The sequence below is a fragment of the Anarrhichthys ocellatus genome, unplaced genomic scaffold (genome assembly GCF_004355925.1).
Source record: "Anarrhichthys ocellatus isolate YVR2014 unplaced genomic scaffold, GSC_Weel_1.0 scaffold13, whole genome shotgun sequence".
NCBI classification, from domain to species: domain Eukaryota; kingdom Metazoa; phylum Chordata; class Actinopteri; order Perciformes; family Anarhichadidae; genus Anarrhichthys; species Anarrhichthys ocellatus.
Genome location: NW_022280043.1, coordinates 1,861,073 through 1,882,544, shown reverse-complemented (window position 1 = coordinate 1,882,544; position 21,472 = coordinate 1,861,073). Strand labels below are relative to the sequence as shown.

At 39.4% G+C, this 21,472-nt stretch overlaps 3 protein-coding genes across 4 annotated transcripts in view; all 3 read right to left on the bottom strand.

Annotated features, from left to right (window-relative positions):
• rapgef5b (Rap guanine nucleotide exchange factor (GEF) 5b) overlaps nt 1-3,417 on the bottom strand; it is a 19,828-nt gene extending 16,411 nt beyond the window's left edge. For both annotated transcript variants that reach the window (XM_031852882.1, XM_031852883.1), the window contains exon 1: nt 2,985-3,417. In XM_031852882.1, the coding sequence (XP_031708742.1) occupies nt 2,985-3,164 (180 nt within the window). In that variant the 5' untranslated portion in view covers nt 3,165-3,417. The remainder of the gene's footprint in view (nt 1-2,984) is intronic.
• A 5,313-nt stretch (nt 3,418-8,730) lies between these two features.
• LOC116386714 (solute carrier family 40 member 1) lies at nt 8,731-13,085 on the bottom strand. The gene is made up of 8 exons (XM_031853168.1): nt 12,983-13,085; nt 12,824-12,891; nt 12,506-12,665; nt 12,089-12,204; nt 11,752-11,878; nt 11,323-11,577; nt 9,592-10,272; nt 8,731-8,990 (listed from the first exon to the last, which is right to left on the bottom strand). Exons 1-8 carry the CDS (start codon nt 13,083-13,085, stop codon nt 8,731-8,733), a joined length of 1,770 nt encoding a protein of 589 aa, XP_031709028.1.
• A 1,540-nt stretch (nt 13,086-14,625) lies between these two features.
• On the bottom strand, nt 14,626-20,596 carry LOC116386713 (sodium-dependent neutral amino acid transporter B(0)AT3-like). The gene is made up of 12 exons (XM_031853167.1): nt 20,372-20,596; nt 19,184-19,324; nt 18,259-18,396; nt 17,977-18,158; nt 17,314-17,424; nt 17,094-17,206; nt 16,880-17,008; nt 16,311-16,467; nt 16,009-16,213; nt 15,395-15,554; nt 15,148-15,310; nt 14,626-15,039 (listed from the first exon to the last, which is right to left on the bottom strand). Exons 1-12 carry the CDS (start codon nt 20,541-20,543, stop codon nt 14,845-14,847), a joined length of 1,866 nt encoding a protein of 621 aa, XP_031709027.1. The 5' UTR covers nt 20,544-20,596; the 3' UTR covers nt 14,626-14,844.
• Between the last annotated feature and the right edge of the window lie 876 nt (nt 20,597-21,472).

Genomic DNA, 21,472 nt, shown 5'->3' with positions numbered 1-21,472 from the left:
CTAATTGCCTTTTCCAGAGAAGCATATAGGGCCCTTCAGTTAAGCATGACTTCCTATCTGTGATGTGTGGACAAACATACATAAACATGCGAACGTGCACAATATCTCATAGAACAAAGACACGTAACTGTGTCCACCACATTTAGCAATAACAAACAGTTCAATAGTGACATCTATAAACAGCAGAGATGCTTTAAAAGCCTCAGAAAAGACCGTTAATGGCAATGTTTGCTGGCAGTTCCCTCAGTGATATGATTTATGACTCGAAGCAAAGTTTACATGTCTGTTAAAGTTACAACTTATGCATTTATTTCCTTCATCGTAATATACTCATACACATGGACGTGTATAGAAAAATTGCTTTCATGTTGTTAATGGTGTGTCCTGTGTAATAACAGACTGTATTATCCTGCAGGACCTATGACGTACCGTTAGGGGCGTGATGAAAAGCAAAGAACTAGAAAATTCCCATAAAAGGAAGTCTGCACTGATTAGCTTCCTGGTTCTTGGGAAAAAAAGACATCTGTAGTTACATCTATATCAAGACGCGACGTACACTGTGTGCTCTTAGCTTTATCAAAATACATTATTTTTGTCTGACTAAGCCCGACAGCAAAGCGAGTTGAATTCTTGACTATAATTAACAGAGTGTCTCAGTGTACTGTTTACGGGTCAGACAGCAAACAAACCTCTCCTCAAAATGAATTATCGATCCTGCCTCTGCCTCTTCAGGCCACTTCTCGGTGTGCCCTGGGCTTTGTGGTTACCAGTGTCATACTAAAAAAAACACAATCAGGCCTCTCGAGTGGAAGCTCGTAATGAGACAGAGAGGCCACCCTAGCCTGGAGGGGGCCTCGACACAGCTACCACCGAAGTCCTCCCAACATGGACACCGTCAGCAGAGTAAACACTACTTATCAGGCCTCTACCCAAAGACAAGTCCTGCCAAATGTTTCATGTCTCTTTCAGTTTTCCAGTTGCATTCCGCTGGCTAGGGGGGACACTCTCTGTCTGCATGTCTCTGTGCTGCTGCAGCAGCTCTGGCATGCATGGTATGACTGTAAATGGTATCACTTAAAGAGACCTGGAAGGTGTCAGTCCTGACAGGGTGCAGATTGGACTAAATTCCTCTCAAGGAATAGTGTGGGTCATACAGAAAGGGAGGATGAGGAAGAATAAACCAAAGATTCATACATCAGTGTTGTTTTCAAAGAACCCTTTGATGCAGACACACTTCATTATCTCCAATAGTAATTAGCTGAAATTCCTGGGTGAAGCTCTAATAATATGCTGTAAACAAGAGTATATGCAAATTATGTAAAATATGTGCACATAATCTTTCTTATGCTTTATGCACAGCAGCTCTATGTTCTTATCAGATGGTCAGAGCAAACTGATGAAATAATGTTATGCAAGGTATAAGAAAAGTGTCAAATGCAACAGATGATCATGCAACTATTTGATACCCCAGAATAATTCAAAACAGTGAGTATGTAATCGAAGAAAACAAAAAGTGATTCCCAAAATCAAAACTGTAAACTATTACATTGGAACCTAATGGACTTTTACATTAAAATACATTATGAATAGTCCAGAATTGTATTTGCATAACCTTCATAATGTCCCTGCACCAGAATCTGCCAGCTGGGATTTAGCTGATTTCTCTGCTCTTATATGTCTGGGTTTAGATATTTATACGAGTCACATGCAACACAGTACATGCATTGTAGCATCATTGGATTACTTTAAACCATTCTATAATCTAGAAACATTTCCAGATAATCTCACATAATCTTAATATTTCTACTTAATGTCAAGCATTAAATATATCACATCATCTTATCTGGCCATTACTGCTAGGATTAACCAAATGGCACATACACACCTGCCACTGGTATACTATTTTTCTATATGAAAAACTTGGCACAATGCATATCACTAACACAACAAAGGTAAAACATGTTGTTGTATTATGCGGCACCAACATCATACGCAGTTTGGCAGTGGCTTAGTGCAGACGAAAGGTCATCTTATTGACTAACAACATTGATAAGGAGATCTAGCCTTGTGTTTGTAGAAAAGGTCTGAGACTCAATGCCCTGGAATCCACCCTAAAACCATACAATGTCTTGGCATGGTGGTCTGGCCACTTGCGTCAACTTTTCCTGCCATTGTTGTTCATTTCAGACACAGCTGGCAGGAAGGGAGAAGCTGAGCCCACCATAAGGTCAGCCAATCAGACGTCTCCTACGCAGCCAACTGGCAGGTGATGTAATGTTTTTAAAAAAATGCAGCCTGAACTGAACATTTAGTACCTGTATTTAGATTTCCAAGGATGCTGCCATACTGACAAACTGCATTCTAACAGTATGCTAAATTTCTGAAATGATGAAAGCTGATAATTTATTTAATTTAATGGATACAGTGCATTTATAACATACATTTGTATGCATGTGATTGCAATGCATTCTACAATATACTGTTATGAAATCTTCTATATATCCATTTCATTCTTACATCTCTTTGGCAGCCGTCTAGAGACTTTTTGGTATATTGAATCTAAGGACGCTTGTTGTAGTCTGGACAGAATCTAAATGACACCATTGATGTTCAGAGAAAGCAGAGACACTATGGAATGTATGGAGGCCAATAAAAAACAGACAACAAATTAAAAGCAGACCACTACAGGGAGTGTGAGAAACGATGCTTTAGGCACAATGCTCACAGAACAGCAGCATAACACACCAGCCCAGAGTAAAATGGACTAATGTTCACTGAATATTCAAGGATGGAGTAGCTGGTTAATTGAGTAGGGCTCATAATGACACAGTACTATCTGATAAACAGCTTGACTGATGTTTTCACTGTGAGAAGGCCATAGATAGAGTGCAGCATTTCACACAAAGGCTGTGGTTAAATGTATAGTTAAATGTATATTATAAAACTGAATGTTCTGACTGCAGCGGTGTTGTTGTGCATCTCACCTCGCTTGTCCTCTCTGAGCCCTTGCTGTGGTTCTGCAGGAAGCGGCAGCCATCCTTGGCCATTCTCTGGACCATCTCCAGTCTGGACAGGTCCTCCTTGTCATGCAGGATACACATGCTCCCCGGCTGCAGCGCAGGGGACACGGAGAACATGTGCTTCAGGCCACAGTCCCACGACATTGCGGCTGTCCACCAGGCAAAACAGCAGGACTACTGCCTGTGAGCTCACACTACTCTTTTAAAAGAAAGTGTAAGAGCAGGTGAGGAGATCAAAAATGAGTGTATGTATAGTGTGTGTTCCGTTTCAGGTGAGTTAGAGAGTCTTCTGTCACTGCAGCCAAACAAAATCCCAGTCCCCGTATGCCTTGGTCATCTTGGTGGCGGAGAGACACACACGCACAAAGACTCCACTCCAGGTATATGTGCGTGCTTAGCTTCACTGAAAGTGAATGACAGATTCCGTCTCTCTGTCCTTTGCTTGCTTTTTAGCACTGGGGAGGGGGGGTGAGTTGGGAACATGGTGGCTTCAGGAAACATCTGGAGAGCCGGACAGCCCCAAAAAGGAAGTTTCGAAATCTCCCGAAAGCAGGAGAGAGTCAGGATTGGGCAGGGTACATGACACTGGAGGGTCAAACACTTGTTAGGGTGGAGATGCATTACGTTTGTGGTGGTTTAAAGCCATTCAGACACAAGCACAGAAAACAACTCTGAACTGTTTTCAGTCAGAATGAATACAATCCAGTAAACTACTGTCACTTATAAGCAGCTGCTGGAGAAAGCCTATTTTTTAGCCCTAACAATGTTGTAGACTAGAGCAGAGCTTTGTTGCTCTGTCCACAAACTGTTGTATCTTGTCTTCTACAAGCACAAAGTGTCTGTTTTTATTTAAGATCACCGACTTGTCAAACACTTGCTAATTAAATTAAACTTGTCAACTGCTTAACGTAGTTACAGAAGCACCAGCGTGATGCTGAATGTATTGGCCAAGGTAAAGCAAGGACATTAATCCTTCCCATGAAGACTTTATCTATTAGTGTGATATCTTTTTCCCCTCTGTCAGCAGTGTGATGCTTGACTGGGTCCTTGCAAAGCCATTCAATTGTGCCGCTGTTCCAAACTGCTGACACAGCAAAATTCAGAATGAGAAAAGGTCCCACATCTCTTGGTGGTGTTTCTCTTTGCATGTGATATTGAGATCCATCATTTCACAATGCCCTTTTGTTCTTTCAAAGTAAATGATTGGGAAGATGTCCATTGCCCTCATAATACAATATATGTCTCTAAAAGTGTATATCAGGCTATTTTCTGCATAACTTAAATAATTTCATCCCTCAACTCTTTAATGTTACGTTAACGTTAATTCTAGCTGGGGTCTCTATAATCAGAATGCGCTGATAAAGCTTCCTCATCACTTGCTTTTTAGAGAAATTTAGGTGTTGTTAAAATTGGCCTATGCTCTTTTTTTGATTGAGAAAAGAAACAGATTTGACCACATCCTTGATTTAAACATGTTAACATAGTAAACATGGCCACAGTACTGTATTACTGTCGTTTAGAAGTAGGCTATCCTGTACTGTTCTAAATTAAACTGAGCGAATTGTTGGCCTTGAATGTCTAAAAACAAACTTGTCTTCCTTCCTGCTCCTTCAGAGTGAACGATCCTTAGTGAGACAAAGCCAGGAGGACAACTATAGCTTTAATGTGCTACCACTGACCCAGTTTCTCAAGTAAATGAATTGCAAATTGAGAACGCCTGAAGTCAGACTTGTTAGCAAGCTTGCTCTCAAACTGTCGTCTTTATCCAGGGACTACCATGACAACCATGGGCAGTACACTGTAGGCCTCCGGCACTGCAAAAGAGTAAAAAAATGATGAAACTCTTCTGAGCTTGTTGCAGTATACCCATTCCAAAATAACACCCAGCCAAGTACAGAAATGCAACAGCTGCACAATCTCTTTCAAATTAATGAAGATACTTAACAGCAGAAACAATAACATCACCACATTGAATGATGAAGCTAACCCATGTTTTCTGCATTATTACCTTAATGTATGCACATATCAAAATTACACACCAGAGAAATGTGATCCCTGGTTGCGTTCTTTCACACATGGAGGCTAGTTTTAGGAGACCATGGTGGGAGCAGTATGAAGAGCATCGAGGGACATTAAAGAACCATACAGCACACTGGCATCTACACCTCTGTGTAAAAGCTATACGATATCTGTGTTTCTGGTAAGAAGCCAAAACTTTGAACGCACTGCTGTTTTCTAGATTCTTCAAAGATGTTTCCATACAGCCGGAATTTAAAATATCCAATCTACTACATAAAAAAAAGATATTTTACACCAATTTCTATATATTTGGAGTCGTTTCATATTGGGAAGTACCTGAGACTAATGCAATCTAATATAACAGCTCTACAATAAATCCTATTCAAGTTATAATGTTTTGTTTTTGTTGAAGCTTAAAGCAGCTTTAACATTTTAATAATGACAAGGTATCCAACACATAGATCCATCACCATCAACAACAACAGTAACTTGGTGATGCATCGGATCGGGGGAGCTTTCACTTTGGTGTGCACCTACAGTAACTTGTGTCGACCACCAATTAAACCCAAAGAGGAAGATCTGTCACTGAACAAGAGTAGCAATTTGGTAAAAACATGAATCTTCTACATTACAGGGTTCAACCCGCGGATTACTGTTTTTTTTTATCATGGATAAAAGACTACTTGAGAAACCGGCAACTGGTAGAAATAAGGTAACCGGTCTCCGAAACAACTTGACAACTGACGCCGAGATGAAAAAGCCACCAAGTACACGAGAGTACAATATATTTTGCTTGGTAGTTAACTCGTTGTTTTTTTTATTGCTTTTTAGTCTTGGATTTGTATTTCTGTTGTGTGTTCCTGCTTCTAGCCATGGAGCAAGTTTATGACCGTGAAGCCTTTATCAACATTGCTTTTTGGATTTCCTCCATCATTTTAATGATATTCAAATAATAAAAGCCCTATTGTATTAATAGACAGGGTAGGCATAGATTTAACTTTACATTATTTTATTACATTAGAAAAAATGTAATTGTGGCTTGGAGAGTTATCGTCACTCTTTCCTGAGTGACACTTTTTTTGATAACAGCATCAGATGTATGGCTGTTGCTTTGCCTTTACGCAACTAAACCTGGATAACGTCAACTATAGTCACCTGAGCTTGGCGTAGCTGCACAACACGAAACCTAGACTCTTGCATAGTCGCACAAGGCAAGAAAGGAATTGACTGTTGAACTCACTTCATTTTCAAGATCGATATTCATCAGGCCGGCAATGCTGTGTAGGCCTACTGCTTCCAGTAAAACAGCCTCCCACTCCAACAACAGTTCTTCCTGGCAAGTTGCCTTTACTAGCCTACTCATGACTCTTCATTACCAAGGTAACTGCTGTCACGTTACACACTGTCAGTGATTGTAGCCTTAATATAGTGTATAGAGTTAGTCAGTATCCTCTGCATGGAATAGCAACAAGCTATTATAATATATGAGAGGCTTTCATTAGCCATAAAGACTTGTACAGTGCTGCTGATACTATTCAGTACTTGTGGTAAACCAGTATATCTTTCGATGGTGGCAATATTGAAGGTACCAATCATTTCTTCCTGTACATACTCGACTTAATTAAGATAGAGCTCACATCGTGGTGATGCCAGACATTGCAGATGACAGACGAGAATATCTGGAGTAAAGACTGGATTTCCATGTCCTCCAATCCTGAATGATCTCCCTTTTGTGTCATTATTCTATCCACCTTCATATGTCCTCCTGTGGATAATAGTTATCAGTATTATAATCACTCTTGGATGGTGCTGACTGTTTATAGAAAATCTGGGAGTTGAGATAGGTTGTAAACATACTGTCTGCGTATTGTGTCTCATTTTTACGGTAATGGTGCATATTCTGTATACTGGTATGGTGATGACCATTTAACGTGACATTGACCTCTACTGGCCATAAAAAGCCCTACATTTGCATATTGCTACTGTACGTTCCCTGGTCCCTATTTATGTGTAAAGGTTTTATTGTTTCTCCTGTTTTACAGTCTGCCTGTGTATATATATACTGTATATATATGCCTACATCAAATATGTAGGCTACACAGCAGGCAGACAGTATTAAACCATATTTGGATGTTCAAATGATTCCAGTACTACCATTCACTTGTAGAGGTTGAATGGATGACTTTATTTAAGTTTCAGGATATGAATAGGGCCAAATATATTCACAATGTCATGAATTTCATTTTTTTGCAGTTTATTTACATGAATTAGGAGAACTTCATCTAGTGTGACATGTGTAACACTTTATCTTACATTACAGAGGAACTATATTGATTTGTGGATTATTTCATCAGAATACTTGAGGTGAAAGATCATCTTCATTCATCTTTATTATCATAATTATCAGTCTGAAAAATACAGTACAATACAGGAATTTCACAGCGAAATTATACAAATATATTGAGATGTGTTGCTGGTTGTATGACAAAAAGGTTAAACTTTGATATTATTTCCACTGTACAAGAAGGAGATATGAAAACATACAGTAGCTGAGAGTAATTCCCAAGGCATATTCCCAACAGTGTTCTTGTTCTTAGTTGAGGTAAGGTCATGTTTAGTTCATCGGAACTAAAAAAGAATGAAGCAATGTGTAATACAACGCTGCCAATAGCAGTGATCAACATTTGCCATATTCACATATCACTGATTTCAAACATGTCACAAAATGAAGATTGCTTTCCTCTTGGATTTCTATACAACTATTAATATCACTCTTTATATGGGAAGGAAAGAAAGTTTGGAAACTACTTTTTATTTATCAAAGTACACAAGCAGTTAGAATAAAATAGTTCGCATTTAATAGTTTGACGAAAGTACATGGCGTGATTTGATCATTTCTGTTGTTGTTGTAATGCATAAACCAGGTTTACCTGCACAAAAGAAAGGCACATATTAGCTTGATTCATCCACAGAGAAACAAACCAGGGAAAGGAAATACTTTGTCCTTTCACTTCAGTCCATGAAAAGGGGGGGCTTCCCTTCGGATTTTTTTTTTTCTTCTAATCAAACAACCTCACATCGAGTTCCCTTTATGTTCCTTTTTGGACATCCTGGAATATTTCCAAGTGGACGGATCAGTAACATTGATGCCACTTGTAGAAGTACTGTCTCGTCTTGTCTGCATTTTCATGCATCGCTGTTAAGTTCTCCTCACAACACCAGTTCTTTACTGAGTGAAGGTTAGAAAAAGCTTTCCATCCATCCACCCTCCCATCCAAAAAGCTAAGTAAGATGAAAGTCATGCAGTAATCCCACAGGGCTTGTAAAGGCCGGTGCCTTAGCTGCTACCTTCGTGTCCTGTACATTAGATTAGTACATTTCCCCTGGAGGTACCATGGCTGCATTTATTGTAGCCACCTCAACTTATGTACACGAAGGGAGAGCGTGTCTCTCACTCTATTTCACCTGAGTTCTTGTTTGCTGCTATACGGCACATGGCCCTGCAGGAAGAAAGCAACCGAGGTGGGACAGGCACTTGCTGTGTTGTGCTGAAATGAATGGCTAAGTCGGGAGTGGATTGTTGCAATAAGATTGCTGAAGGAACAGGAGGGAGACATTCATTTCACAGGTGCGGAGTGGAGTCAGTGCTGGTAAGCATCCCCTGGCTTGATGTGCGGGCCATGTCTGCTCCTTATGTGTCGTGACGGCGTTTTCTCTTGACTTTGTGTGCATACAGGAAGTACATAGTGTGCCCGGTGGTGATGAATAATACAGAAATGATAACTAGGATGCCAAAGTGCTGTGGCTGTGGAGCAGAGATCACCATGATGAAGTGAAGCAGATCCATCAGGTAATTCATAGAGCTCTGCACACCGTTTACTACACCCCTCTCTGACTCACAGATGTTCTCCTGCAGGAGCTGGGTCACTGTCAGGTCGAAGGACCAGAGACCTAAAACACAGATATCATTGGGATTTAAAAGTTGCCCAGGTCATTAAATTAGCCAGTCGTCAAAATGGCTCTGCATTTATTCAGCTCTTCACACAATAATTGAAGTTATGGGAATAGTTAACTACAGCCCTACCCACGGGCTATTTAATTGATTGAAACAGACATTTACATTTTTTATAGGGATCTTTTGGGGCATCCTGGTGGCCCAGTGGTAAAGCTGCACATCATATAGTGACACTACAACTCTACAGTCGACCATCAATGAAAAGATTTAAATGCTGAAAATGAAATACTGTAATTGTCACAAATGTACTGAGCGGGACATTTTACAGTTTTTAGACAGTGCTCTCTGGTGGATAGACTATGTAATTGCGACACTATCTAAATTTCCATAAGCAATTTGTTTTTATTTATTGCCCAACATAGACAGCAATATATTCATGATAAGCTAATATTGGCTGATAGTATCTGTATGCCAATGTATGGGTGAAGCTCTACAGTTGACAGTATTCCCGTGTATTTTATTTCAATGTAATATATAGACTAACTTAAGTTTTGGTGTCCATTGAAACCAGTCGGCTTTGGATGTCCTTCTACTCACCGATGCGTGCTGTGATGACACCCAAGAACAGAAGGATAATGGAGATGTACGATTCTGGCGCCGTGTCAGAGGGGACGTTGTCAAAGAGCACAGTGTTGTTGGTCCAGTGGATGGAGGAGCGGTCGGGTAGCAGCGGCTGATTGTTGCCTCCCCTCAGAGGATAAGTGTGTTTTTGCCTTTGGTTTGCCATCCCTCTGAGCTCAGTGGAGGAGTTGGAGGTAATGTAGGGCATCAGCAAGCTAAGATCCATAGGGCTGCCAGGGGCAAACACAGAGCACACGCACAGCAGCAAGCAGCCCAGGTGGAGGCAGCTCGAGATGATGCCTGTGTTAACCAGGCCATAGGACTTTCTGAGTCTGGTGAACATCACAGTGCCCATCAGCCCAGTAATAGCCGAGACACCCATCAGCAGACTAAGGAGAGAGCCGCTTATGCCCTGAGTATACGCATAGCCAGTGGTGATGCAGTCAAAACCCAGCACTGTGGTGTAGAGGAAAGCCAGACCCATTCCTGCCAGGAAGACAGGCTGGCGATAGTAGGCCCTCCAGCCGTCCTTGCAGGTGCTCACCAACCAGCGAAACCTCCGGAAACACAGTGGCAGGTTGGTGATTTCTTTTATGTGCAGGCTTGAGTTGCAGTTACCTTCGGTCAGAGGTTGAGGTTGAGGTTGTGCAACATTATCTTCCCCTGATAAGAAAAAGGAATGGCATCCATCAATTCTGTTCAATTTCAAAGGTCCATTTGGTGATCTGCACATGCTAGAATCCACATCATCTGTCAAATACAGACTAGGGAGGCACCGATCTGACTTTTTTAGTCCTGATACTGTTACCTGGGTATTGGCCGATACAGAGTACCGATCCGATACCAGTGTTTAATTAATAAGCTGTATACCTCACTGTGGGAAAGTGACTGACATCATTATTTTATGTGTAAGGCAACATCAGGCTTTACTTAAATATTGCTTTACAAACTTTCCTAACTCCGATCCTGCTATTTGAGTCAGTATCGGCCCGATATCCGGTATCGGTGCATCCCTTATACAGACCATCTACACTTATCTACATATAAATGTAAACCATGTGGACTATGGTAGTTGGGTGCTGCACATAAACCGAGGTTTGTGTCTTCAATTAATGTATGGTTCAAATAAGCACTTTATAGTTTAAAAAAATACTTTGTATAACTATCAGGACAACTGTAATGTCAAAAACATTAAACGATATCTATTTTCTAATGTCGTTTCAAAGAATTTCCAAGTGTTCCAAGGTTAGTGTTACATTTTTTAACATTTCCTTGAAAATCATTCGCCACAAATCTCACTACATCAGTACCTCTCATGATGTCTACTGCTCAAGCCTGCTATAGAACTTTTAGCACTTTAACCTGACCTTTCAAAAAGGAAAAGTATCGTGACGTAAGTGGTGATAGAGGCTGAGAAGAAAGTGATTTCAATGTACACTGTAGTATACTAATACTGATTCCAGCAGGCATTGCATAATCACCAGCAGTTAATAGAAGATGCTGTATATTGTCTATATACTTTATTTATCTATTATTTTATCCTAATGCACAGCTCTAAATCTTATTTTGACAACTTCATTTTTTAAATCTACAAGCAGGTGTAGGAGCCCATAATGCTCACAGACATTTTCAGTAAATCTCATAGAATTCTATTCTTAAAATCTGTGAATACTGGGGAAGTCAGAAACAACAAAACATATTCCATACCTTGTGACATTCTCCTCGCCATCCTCTGCAGATACACCTGATCCTCCTCCACCACTGGTGGTTTGACAGAAAGAGCAGGGACGATGCGGTACACCCGTGACAAGAAGAAGAACTCCACAATGAGAGACACAAGGTTCCAGCCCAGGATGAAGCCACAGCCAACTACATTGGAGGCCAGGGTCATGACCTGTCCCACTGCTAGTGGGGCCAGGATGTTAGTCACCTGATCTATCCGCCTCATGGTTGCATTCATTCCTTTTGTTAGGATCAAAGACACAGAGATTAATGTACTTCCACTAGAGGACGGTCAGCAAGAGCAGAAACGGACCAATACCTGTAATCCAAGTATTTATCGTGCACAAACAGTGATGTGTGACGAGCATTGAATGCGAACAAACATGTGCATTAACAGAGAATGAATCCCCTCACCAGCGAGGTGACCTCGGTTGTAGCCTGTGATAACCACAATCCAGTCCCTCTGAATGGCAATGGTCAGTGCTGTGCTTGCAAGGTTTGCCACATCTGCCAGGACGATCACCACCGTATAACAAACCACCTTGTGTAAGTTTTGCGATGCAACATGTTACTATGACAGCACAGAGTAGACACAAGCTCAGAAGCAGAGACAACAGGGACACAGGACAGAGGGAACAACAGCAGCAATAACTCCTCTGTGTAATCATCATGGTGAGTATTCTGTTTGCAGATCAATCTGGTATCAAGCTATGAAATGTAAGTATTAGTCAAACATGTAGTGTCTACTCACAGTAAGCCAGCCGTCCCAGATCTGTTCAATCCTTTGCTTATATGAGAACACCAACATGAGCACAATGCTACACACTGTCACTGAGATGTTCTGAATGAAAAGAGATGCATGTGCAACTAAAATAGGGGACAAGAAAAACAGTTTTAGACTTGCACAACACAGATGACATGTCCTGTAAAAACTGAATCCTAGCCGTGACAGATGAGAGACTTGTGCCTGAAGTGGTTTTGAGTCTAGCTGTCAAATCCGGGACTGATTTACACTTGAGGCATCAGTAAATGCAATTTACCAACTGGGTGGATACGAAACTAGCTGACCTCTGCATCCAAGATTGAGATCCAAAAAATCTTTATCACTGACAGTTCTATGATATACGGCATGCTGAAATATTCAAATTGGTGGGAAATTGTTGCGTACCTTTATTCCTGGGATTGCGATCAACCCAGTCTCCAATCAAAGCTCCTAGAAGGAGCACTGACCCAGCCACTACCAACCCAAACACTGCAGTCAACAGCAGGTTACGGCCGTACAGCTCAATCAGGAACACAGAAATTGCAAAGTGCCACATGCGGTCACCCTGTTTAACACAACATAAACACATTATGTATTGTTGTTCAAGTTGCTGTATGTATGCTGTCACAAGATTTACAGTAAGTAGGCTACCTTGCATTTATTTAAGTTTCAATGTGTTATCTATTTCTCCAGGAATCTGATTCTTCAGGAAATGATTCTTACCCACATTGACAATGCTCCACTGACATAGATGAGAAACTTTGGACCCTTGAGGTAGATGAGAGCTGAACCTTTCGAAGAATTAAGAAAAAATTAAATAAGCACACATATTTGCTGCAAATACATTGCACAAATTCTAGTTTGATTCAAAGTTGAGTTCACCTGGTATACTCCTAGTTCTATTTGCTCTTGCATCCCTGATGTCGTCAGACTCAAACTCGACCACGACCCCACCACACTGGGAGGCATCTGCTCGCTTGGACATTTCCTAGTGTAGGATCATAGGTCAAAAGACTGTTGACCCTGTCGCACTCTCGTCCCATTGTTGGTACTAGTGTTTCAGGACTGTAGGTCACAGCATCACTTGGATGTTTTAAAAGACACTCTTACTCCACTTTGTTGTTGATGACTACAAGCATGTTTAGACCACTTATAGGATTATTGGTTATTTACTTATTAACATACTTGGAAGAAATTCTATAGACGGGACCAAAAATCAACATGTGGCGATATTGTATTCACTTATTAAATACACAATTTATTTTTCCTAGCCAGCAACTTTATGGAACAAAAGTTGGAATGCCATGTCCTTTTGAACAGTAAACTGTCAGTACATGGTTGTAACCTCTTCAGCTGTTTTGTTATTATTAAATATTCCACATCTAAATTCGTTCACATCAGTCACACGTTGAATAAGGCATAGATAATGGCTGCCATGGGTCAACAAGTCAGAATGTGAATAATACGATAAAACAGGAAAAAGCACATCAAACAATAAGATTTTGCAGTAGCATTAGTGTGACATCATGCATAGCTCTATACATGCTCTCTTAAACAGACAATAATCATAGCGCTCATAAGTCAATGCACTGTCAATCATCACCTTTGTTCTGATGTTGCTCTCAATCCTTGCTGCTATTCCTCGATGTTTTATCTTGTGCCATGTATCCTACATTGGGATGCTAGTCTTTCCTGAGAGCTGGAATTCATACTGTAGTAGTTTGAAAGGCTTAATAACATCACAGTGTTCAAGTGCACCATTGTATGAAAGTGCCAGAAAAGCAGAACAGGCAGAGGGACAACAAAGGCAGCCAGCATATTCCAAAGCACGTGACACCAGGGGGACAATATCACTGTCCACCCACACCACAAAAAGGACAACCGTGTAACTCGTATGGCTCAAAATACACACATGCGCATGGTCGGTGAGCACATGCATGCACCCTCACTCACACACACACACAAACCGTTCTACTAGTCTCATACAACCACACTTACTGTTAACATGCAACAAAGTTACATAAAGGACAAATGCAACACTAGCTCACTCTTCACACTTGCAGGTAACAGAGGGTAGAAAGCAGACTTCTATATCATATCACATATCAAAAGCTGTTCCATGGACAGACAGGAATGTGATTTACAAGATGATGCATAATATCAACATGATGACGATGATGTTGGCAGAACATACAGTGACACAGCATTGCTACAAACAATAATAATAATTGATAATGCGCACATCAAAAACCATTCAGAAAAGTTATCCATCACTCATCTTCTTTCCCATTCAAAACATCAACACAGGAAATTGATCTTCCTTTTAATCAAACACAAACCTGATGTTCAGTTCCAGCCTTTGGTATTCTCTTGTTAATATTTTTCCCCTGCATATTGTCCTCCATTGATTTGATCTAGCAGACAGTGTTTGCATTTGCTTCACCAATACAAACACACTTGTGTAAATTAAAAACAAAAGTTTTATTTTTGAAAATATACTGAAATTACAGCAATTACTCCTCTCGTTATAATGTCATTTAAACAGTAATGTGATCAGAAGTTTGTTATATCATACTGTAGAAAAGATTTTAAAAAATACCCAATATTACAGTATAACAATCAGTAAAGACTTTTGGTTTTTAATTGAATATACACAATACGATGTTGTTAGATTACATCAGATCTCAAATATGTAAATCGATAGTCCTGACCACCAATCAGATAAAACGGTTAAAAAGTGTCATTTACAGTTCTCCTTGACATAATTCATTCTCATATGGATTTTTGTTGGGCCTTTTCATGATGTACTTCTTCAGGAAGCCCATGAATTTGTAGAGAGCCACAAGAGGAATTGATACAACAGGAAGGACGGATAAAAGCACACAGATAGAATAAACCCATTCAGGATAGTGCTGAACGTCAGCGAGGGGGAAGTGCTCCTGTAGGGGTGATGAGAGGGAAGTCAATGTCTTTATTTTTTCGTTGTGCACCAAATTAAACAAATTCTACCCAGTGCCACTGTAGTGCAAGTGTGAAATCTTTCTTACGTAATCTGGGTTCCAGACGTTATATGTTGGTCGTTTTTCAGCCTCGACTACAACGTATGCCACAAAAACCACCAGCAGCATGAGAGGACTGATGAAGCGCCAAGTGGCCTGCCAGTAGATATTTGGTCTCCGACCTGTCATCCATTCAATGTCGTCATTAAATCTGTGGGCAAATGGAAGCCCTTGGTCAAATCATTAGAATATGTTTTCATGTTTGCAAGTATAATGACATTTATTACAATATCACCTGTTTATTCCATAGATGTACACCACACTGATGATCTCAAAGAAGGCTATGATGAGCAGAGGCATGGATCCCACATAGCTGTTGAAAATCTCCAGCCAGTAGTTTCCAGAGCCCAAAGTAAAGATGAGGGCCACAGTGAAGGAGGTGAGGCAAATTAACCCTTTAAGCAAAAAAAGGAAAATATAGGAAATATAATTTCTTTCATGCTATGATGATTAATACGCTGAATTCAGTCAAACAGAAACCTTTTAGCGAGTCTATCTGTACAAAAGTAATTTAAAGCATGTTTATATCTGAACGTAAAGTGTGCGATCTGACATATCTGACAATATTTATTTCACACGGGAAGACATCATTTCACATGGAAAGAAAATTTACACAAGACTACAGGGTGCCTATCAACACTATTGATCCAAAAGGCAGATTTACTGTTCATCAACAGGTGGGCTTTCACATATGGCTTTTGTGTAAGTGTCATTATCACTGGTAAGTATAGGAAGTAATAGATATGTTTCACCTAACTTGTTCAGTCTTACAATACAAACGTGTGTTGTCAGTGCCCCATTTGCCATGATTGCAACTACTGTATGAAGTAATGAGATTTTTCGGTTTACCAGTGTAAAGTTCCTTGGGAATCCAGGATGGAATTATGTGCAGGTCCAGCAGAGGAGTAAGGACCCCCTCTAGATTTCCAAACATGGAGGACAGGCCCAGGCTGAAGAGCATGACAAAGAAGAGCACCGCCCACACCTGAGCGCCTGGCATTTCTATCACCGCTTCAGTGAACACAATGAAGGCCAGTCCAGTTCCGGAGACACTCTACAGGTAGGATGCGGTACGTGAGCTCATATACACTCACAAAACCTCATAGAAAAAACTGTTAAAAACTGTTTTAATAGTAACGGATGTACTGCACCTGGTCCAGGAAAGTCTGTAGGTTACAGGTCTTTAGATTGAGGCTTTTGACCTCTGAGGGATCAGTTGCGTTGAGATAGTTTAACCAGTCATCATAGTTTTTAACAGTTATGTTTTCATCCCCAATGTTGAATGAATTAGTCAATCTCAGTATGTTCCTAAAATCAACAAGAAATGAAATCGGTTAACACTGCTTTCACAAGTATTACACATTAAAAGTCTATTTGTTAATTAACTGAGAAAATGTTTAAATAATGGTTGATTGATAAAACATTTCGGTAATTTAAGTAAAAACACAAACTGTTGAAAGTATAGGATGAAGTTTGCTCTGTAGTATCACTGTTACCACCCTCCCACAGTGAGAGAGGGTCGTAACAATCACAAATCGATTCATTATTTTTTATTTTGACTCATATTGAAGTGAGTATAATCACAGCAGTCACATTGCTTTGGGGTCTGACAATTTGTAATTGAATAATCTCCAGTTGCAGGTCTAATAATAATAAATAACAATCATTATGCTGAATATACATTACTATGGCAGATTATAATTACCTATATGGTACATACCAATTTAGGCAGTCATTGTAGTTTTCATTTGCCTTAAATCCAAGAATGGCAAAAATAGGAATCGATGCATATATCGACGTAAAACTGTTCACGCAGCCGACAATTAGGGCATCTCTCTCACAATTATTCCTGCAAAGATGTTATATTATTTCAATTTTTATTTTGTGTATTGCACTGTCTTTAATGAATACAAATGTGTTCATAAAGTTCTTACTTCTGAGCATTATAACTGGAGAAAGCAATAAGTCCTCCAAAAGCCAAAGACAAAGAGAAAAAGATCTGAGTAGCCGCGTCCAACCAGACCTTAGGATCTCTCAGGGTTTCCCACTGCAATGAACATAATAATAATTGTTAGTTAGATATCATACTTTACTCATTAGATTGTGTCATGAAATTATTTCAATATAAAGTTACTGACAAACCGACAAACTTACATTTGGTGTGAAGAGGTATATTAAGCCATCCGTGGCCCCAGCCAGAGTCAAGGATCTGACCAAGAAGATGGTCAAAACAAGATAGGGAAAGGTGGCTGTGACATAAATAGCCTGTTGAAAAAGTTATGATGCTGAAACACAATATTTCATATTCACATCAAACTGAATTTGAGATTTTTATAACGCTTTGTATGCACGCTTTGTTGTTCGAACTTCATTCGAACTTCAGCGTCGTTAATATGCAGAATGTCCTGTAAGGGTGTTAAGAGCTGTGAGGCTACTACTATACTGTAACTTCTTTATATGATAACCAACAATCTACCACCCATAACCTTCATCACCTTGAATACAACTTCTACCAGGATGCATAATGTGTGTGAGAAAAAGATGTTGAACAACATTATTGGTTTGTCCTGCTTTTGCTGAACTTTTTGTCATTTTACTGTTTGAGGCAGCAGGTTTTACTAGATTTTAACGTTTGATTTGTAACTTGCTTGTTGAATTTCTGCCAGTGATGAAAGTTGAGGTCAGAATTTTGTTTGGCCAAGTTGGAGGGATCTACATTGCACTTCCAACATTTTGCCATCAATTGCTTGTATCTAAACTAGAAGATATAACAAATATATATAACTCTAAAAATATTATTTAACGCTACATCCTTACCTTTCCAATAGTCTCAATTCCACGTATGAAGCAGATGTACACGAGGCACCATGCAGATGCAAGACACAGCACTAGCCACCACTGTAAGGACCCACTGGTCTCGATGTTTGGGGTAATGTTCAGTGTTTCACGATACCAAAAATAGTTCACTGGTGAGCTCTTCTCACATTCACTTACATAGCCTGTATCAAAGAGATGAATCATCATGATTTACTTCATTTTTACTTTGATCATTATTCAGCATTTATTGTTAATGATATATTAGTATGATGTAAAAATTACCAGTATGATTCAAGTTTAACGGGCAGTCCCTCCAGGGAAGTGGACTTTGAAAGGAGTGGAAGAAGTACCAGAGGACCCAGGCCAAGATCATGTTGTAGAACAGACCAACTAGGAAGGATACTGCCAAGGAAGCCACACCTGTGTATACACATTGACATTATGCAACAAGAAATGTATGTATGTATATTATGGATGGTAGCTTTATGTTTTTAAAGACATTCCTTCTTTGGCATCTTGCTTCCCCAAGTAAAGTTCATTAATACCCAGTGGTGTAGTGGAACTAAGTGCCTTTACTTAAGTACTCTACTTAAGTGCAAATTTGGCTTCTGTTTTTTTTTGTCATCACATCAGTAAAACAAAAATGATGTATGCTAGCCGTTCATATTAGACATTCAGGCTCCCTCATGTGGTTCAAATGTATACTGCAGATAAAACATGTTAAATAAAAGACTGTAAGAAATATTGCAAATGATTTAATGAAATCTCCTGCATCCCACCTGTGGGCCCCAACCCATTCTTTGTCATATCTCACTGCTGCTTTATTCTTTCCCTCCAGTGTCATTCCAGTTTCTCATGACTTTGTTAATCAATTGGCTCCTAATGACTTCATATCATTGTATTCTGTATAATTTGTCCTGTTTGAACATACATCAATTGGTGTCCTGGGGGCAGTCAAAAGTACCCAATTGCAACCCATACAGTTTTAATAGATAAGGTAGAAAGGATAGATAAAAGTAGTCCTTGTATGTTAAATATGTTTGTAGGATAGGGGTTAAGTATTCTTTTGATACTCTTACTTGACTAACATTTCCAATGCAGGACTTTTACTTGCAGCAAACTATTTATACAGAGTGGTACAAGTACTTTTCCTTAAGTAGAGCATCTGAATACTTCCTCCACCACTGTTGATACCAAACATTCTTACCTAAACCTCCCAGATAAGGGGAGATTGAATTCCACACCCCAACACTTCCCATGTGGAGCCGTTGTCCGATGGCCAGCTCCATGTACAGCAGAGGAAGTCCCTCAAACACCAGGGCAATGGCATAAGGAATCAGAAACGCCCCTTGAAATAAAGTACATTTATAAGGGATAAAAATGATTTTGATAACTCATAATTAAACGATAAACCTTATTTTTTCAGTAAGCGCTTGACTTCAACTTAAAAATAAACATTGGCATTGCCTTTATAGTTGAAGGTCATTCAGTTTCCCATTAGTGGACATTTTATTATCAACAAGCAGAGCTTTATCACACTCACTCATTGCCAGCATCTTAACACCTGACCTACAGTAGTGTGCAACAGCCATGTTTTCCCTCGTCATTTGATCTTCAATTGTATATTTTGCGCACCACTGTATGGAGTTGTAAAAATATTTTTAAATATTTTTAAATGGGTTGATAATGTATACATTTTGAATAGTAGTGAACTATCCAAGTAGGGATTGTCTTCGGTCAAACATGAAAAACAAGAGTCAAAGGTGCCACATCACTGCAGTGATATACCTCTCTAAATCATTGGTGGAATCAAACTAAAAGTGGAGTCATCTTTAAAAGTTGTATAATCAAAGTCAGAGATGTCAATTGTGTGCTGGAAAAACAAGATAATTACAGCATGAAAATCAGAGCAAAGTTATGTCTGCATCATTTCTGCATCATATGTGAAACCATGTCTCAGTCATGCCAAACATGCTAATATAGAGAGTAGGACAATAATAGTCAATTCGATGCTGAAGAGAAAACTAGTTGTAAAAAATAATCTTGTGACTATTGTGTCATCGTGCCACATTGAAGTAGAACTGTTGTCTAGAGTCTGTATGTTTATACGTGCATATTTTTGTATAGTGGGAACATATCAGAAAGACAATTACCCTGGTTGTAATTTAAACAAATTATTTTCTGGAAATGTTTATTTTTTGGTATTTTCATAAGGAAATTAATTTATAAAATAAAGGAACAGTTAAGTTTTTTTAATAACAGCATTTAGTTTAAACACTTGGATTATTGACTGCTAAATATTTCTGGTCATGAAAAACCAAATGGAAAGCCAGACTGTCTACTTCACTTTCTTGTGTTAACATTACGAAGCACACTGTTAATGAAAGGCTCTTACCTCCACCATAGATTTGACACAGATATGGAAATCTCCACACATTCCCAAGTCCCACAGCAAAACCTATGCAGGTTAGCAAATATTGTACTTTATTGTCCCATTTTGGTCTTTCAGTAATTTCTTTAGGTCCATGAACCTGCGTCTGCTCATCACTTCCACTTTCTCTGTCCATCACTTCTTTGTCTTTTGTTACTTCAGTTTATTTAATGAGGCAAATCTTTTTGTCGGACTTGTAAAGTCTGTCTGAAGAGAAGGGGAGAAACTGGTGACTTGTTACCTGACGAAGGGGCGTCATTTGCTTTATCAGCCTCATGCATCTTGTTGGCCCTTGAGGCTTTGTGTGGTTTGTTTGTGTAATAAAAAGCCCTTGTGTAAAGCAGCATGATATGATGTTGATAACAGAGATGATAACAGGTGGTTTTAATACAACACAGCAGAAATAAGGAGCCCAGGAGAAAACTTTGACAGTACAGATGCCTTTTAAATCCTTTACAAAACTGCTGAGTTATTTCAGTCAACGGTAATTACCAACCTTCACTTACTCCAGAAAACATGTATTGTGTATGGAGTTCCTTATCAGACTTCATCACCAAAAACACTATTCAAAATGTCTTGTACGTAATATGTATCATATTCATACAGACTACAATCAGTCACATCCATTATTGTTCCCTGGCAAACACAGAGTAGAGGCATACAGCACACACAGTGTAATTTACTTTACAAATGGCAAATGAAGGAATTTAAAAAATAAAATAAAAGATAGATATGCAGCTGATTTAGTCAATATTTGATTCACTTCTCAAACATGTCACAATAGTGACCCCAGCTGGACAGATGGATGTACCTTCATTCATTGCATGGCTCAAAGTCAGCTTCCTTCTGGGGCAGCACCTATAGTCTCAAAATCTATTTGTTTAATCACATAATAAACTGTAGCTGTCAAATCACAGTTAATCCCAGTAAAGGATCAACCCACGACGGGGCCTGGGATATAACTCTACTATGGGCTTATACTAAGATCCTATGTCACTAGACTTGATCGATAGACAGAATTTGTTTGCAGTAATTTGTTTTGAAATGTATACTGTTAGCAAAGTC

What these genes read in the sequence shown, in the direction of transcription:
- LOC116386714 (XM_031853168.1), bottom strand. Translation starts at nt 13,085, where the DNA reads ATGTCCAAGCGAGCAGATGCCTCCCAGTGTGGTGGGGTCGTGGTCGAG. An exon ending in TAGAACTAGGAGTATACCAG is followed by an intron (nt 12,892 to 12,982) that starts GTGAACTCAACT and finishes ATTCTTCGAAAG; the next exon opens with GTTCAGCTCTCATCTACCTC. An exon ending in GTGGAGCATTGTCAATGTGG is followed by an intron (nt 12,666 to 12,823) that starts GTAAGAATCATT and finishes TGTGTTAAACAG; the next exon opens with GGTGACCGCATGTGGCACTT.
- LOC116386713 (XM_031853167.1), bottom strand. Translation starts at nt 20,543, where the DNA reads ATGGACAGAGAAAGTGGAAGTGATGAGCAGACGCAGGTTCATGGACCT. An exon ending in GTGTCAAATCTATGGTGGAG is followed by an intron (nt 19,325 to 20,371) that starts GTAAGAGCCTTT and finishes CTTTATTTCAAG; the next exon opens with GGGCGTTTCTGATTCCTTAT. An exon ending in GTTAAACTTGAATCATACTG is followed by an intron (nt 18,159 to 18,258) that starts GTAATTTTTACA and finishes TCTTTGATACAG; the next exon opens with GCTATGTAAGTGAATGTGAG.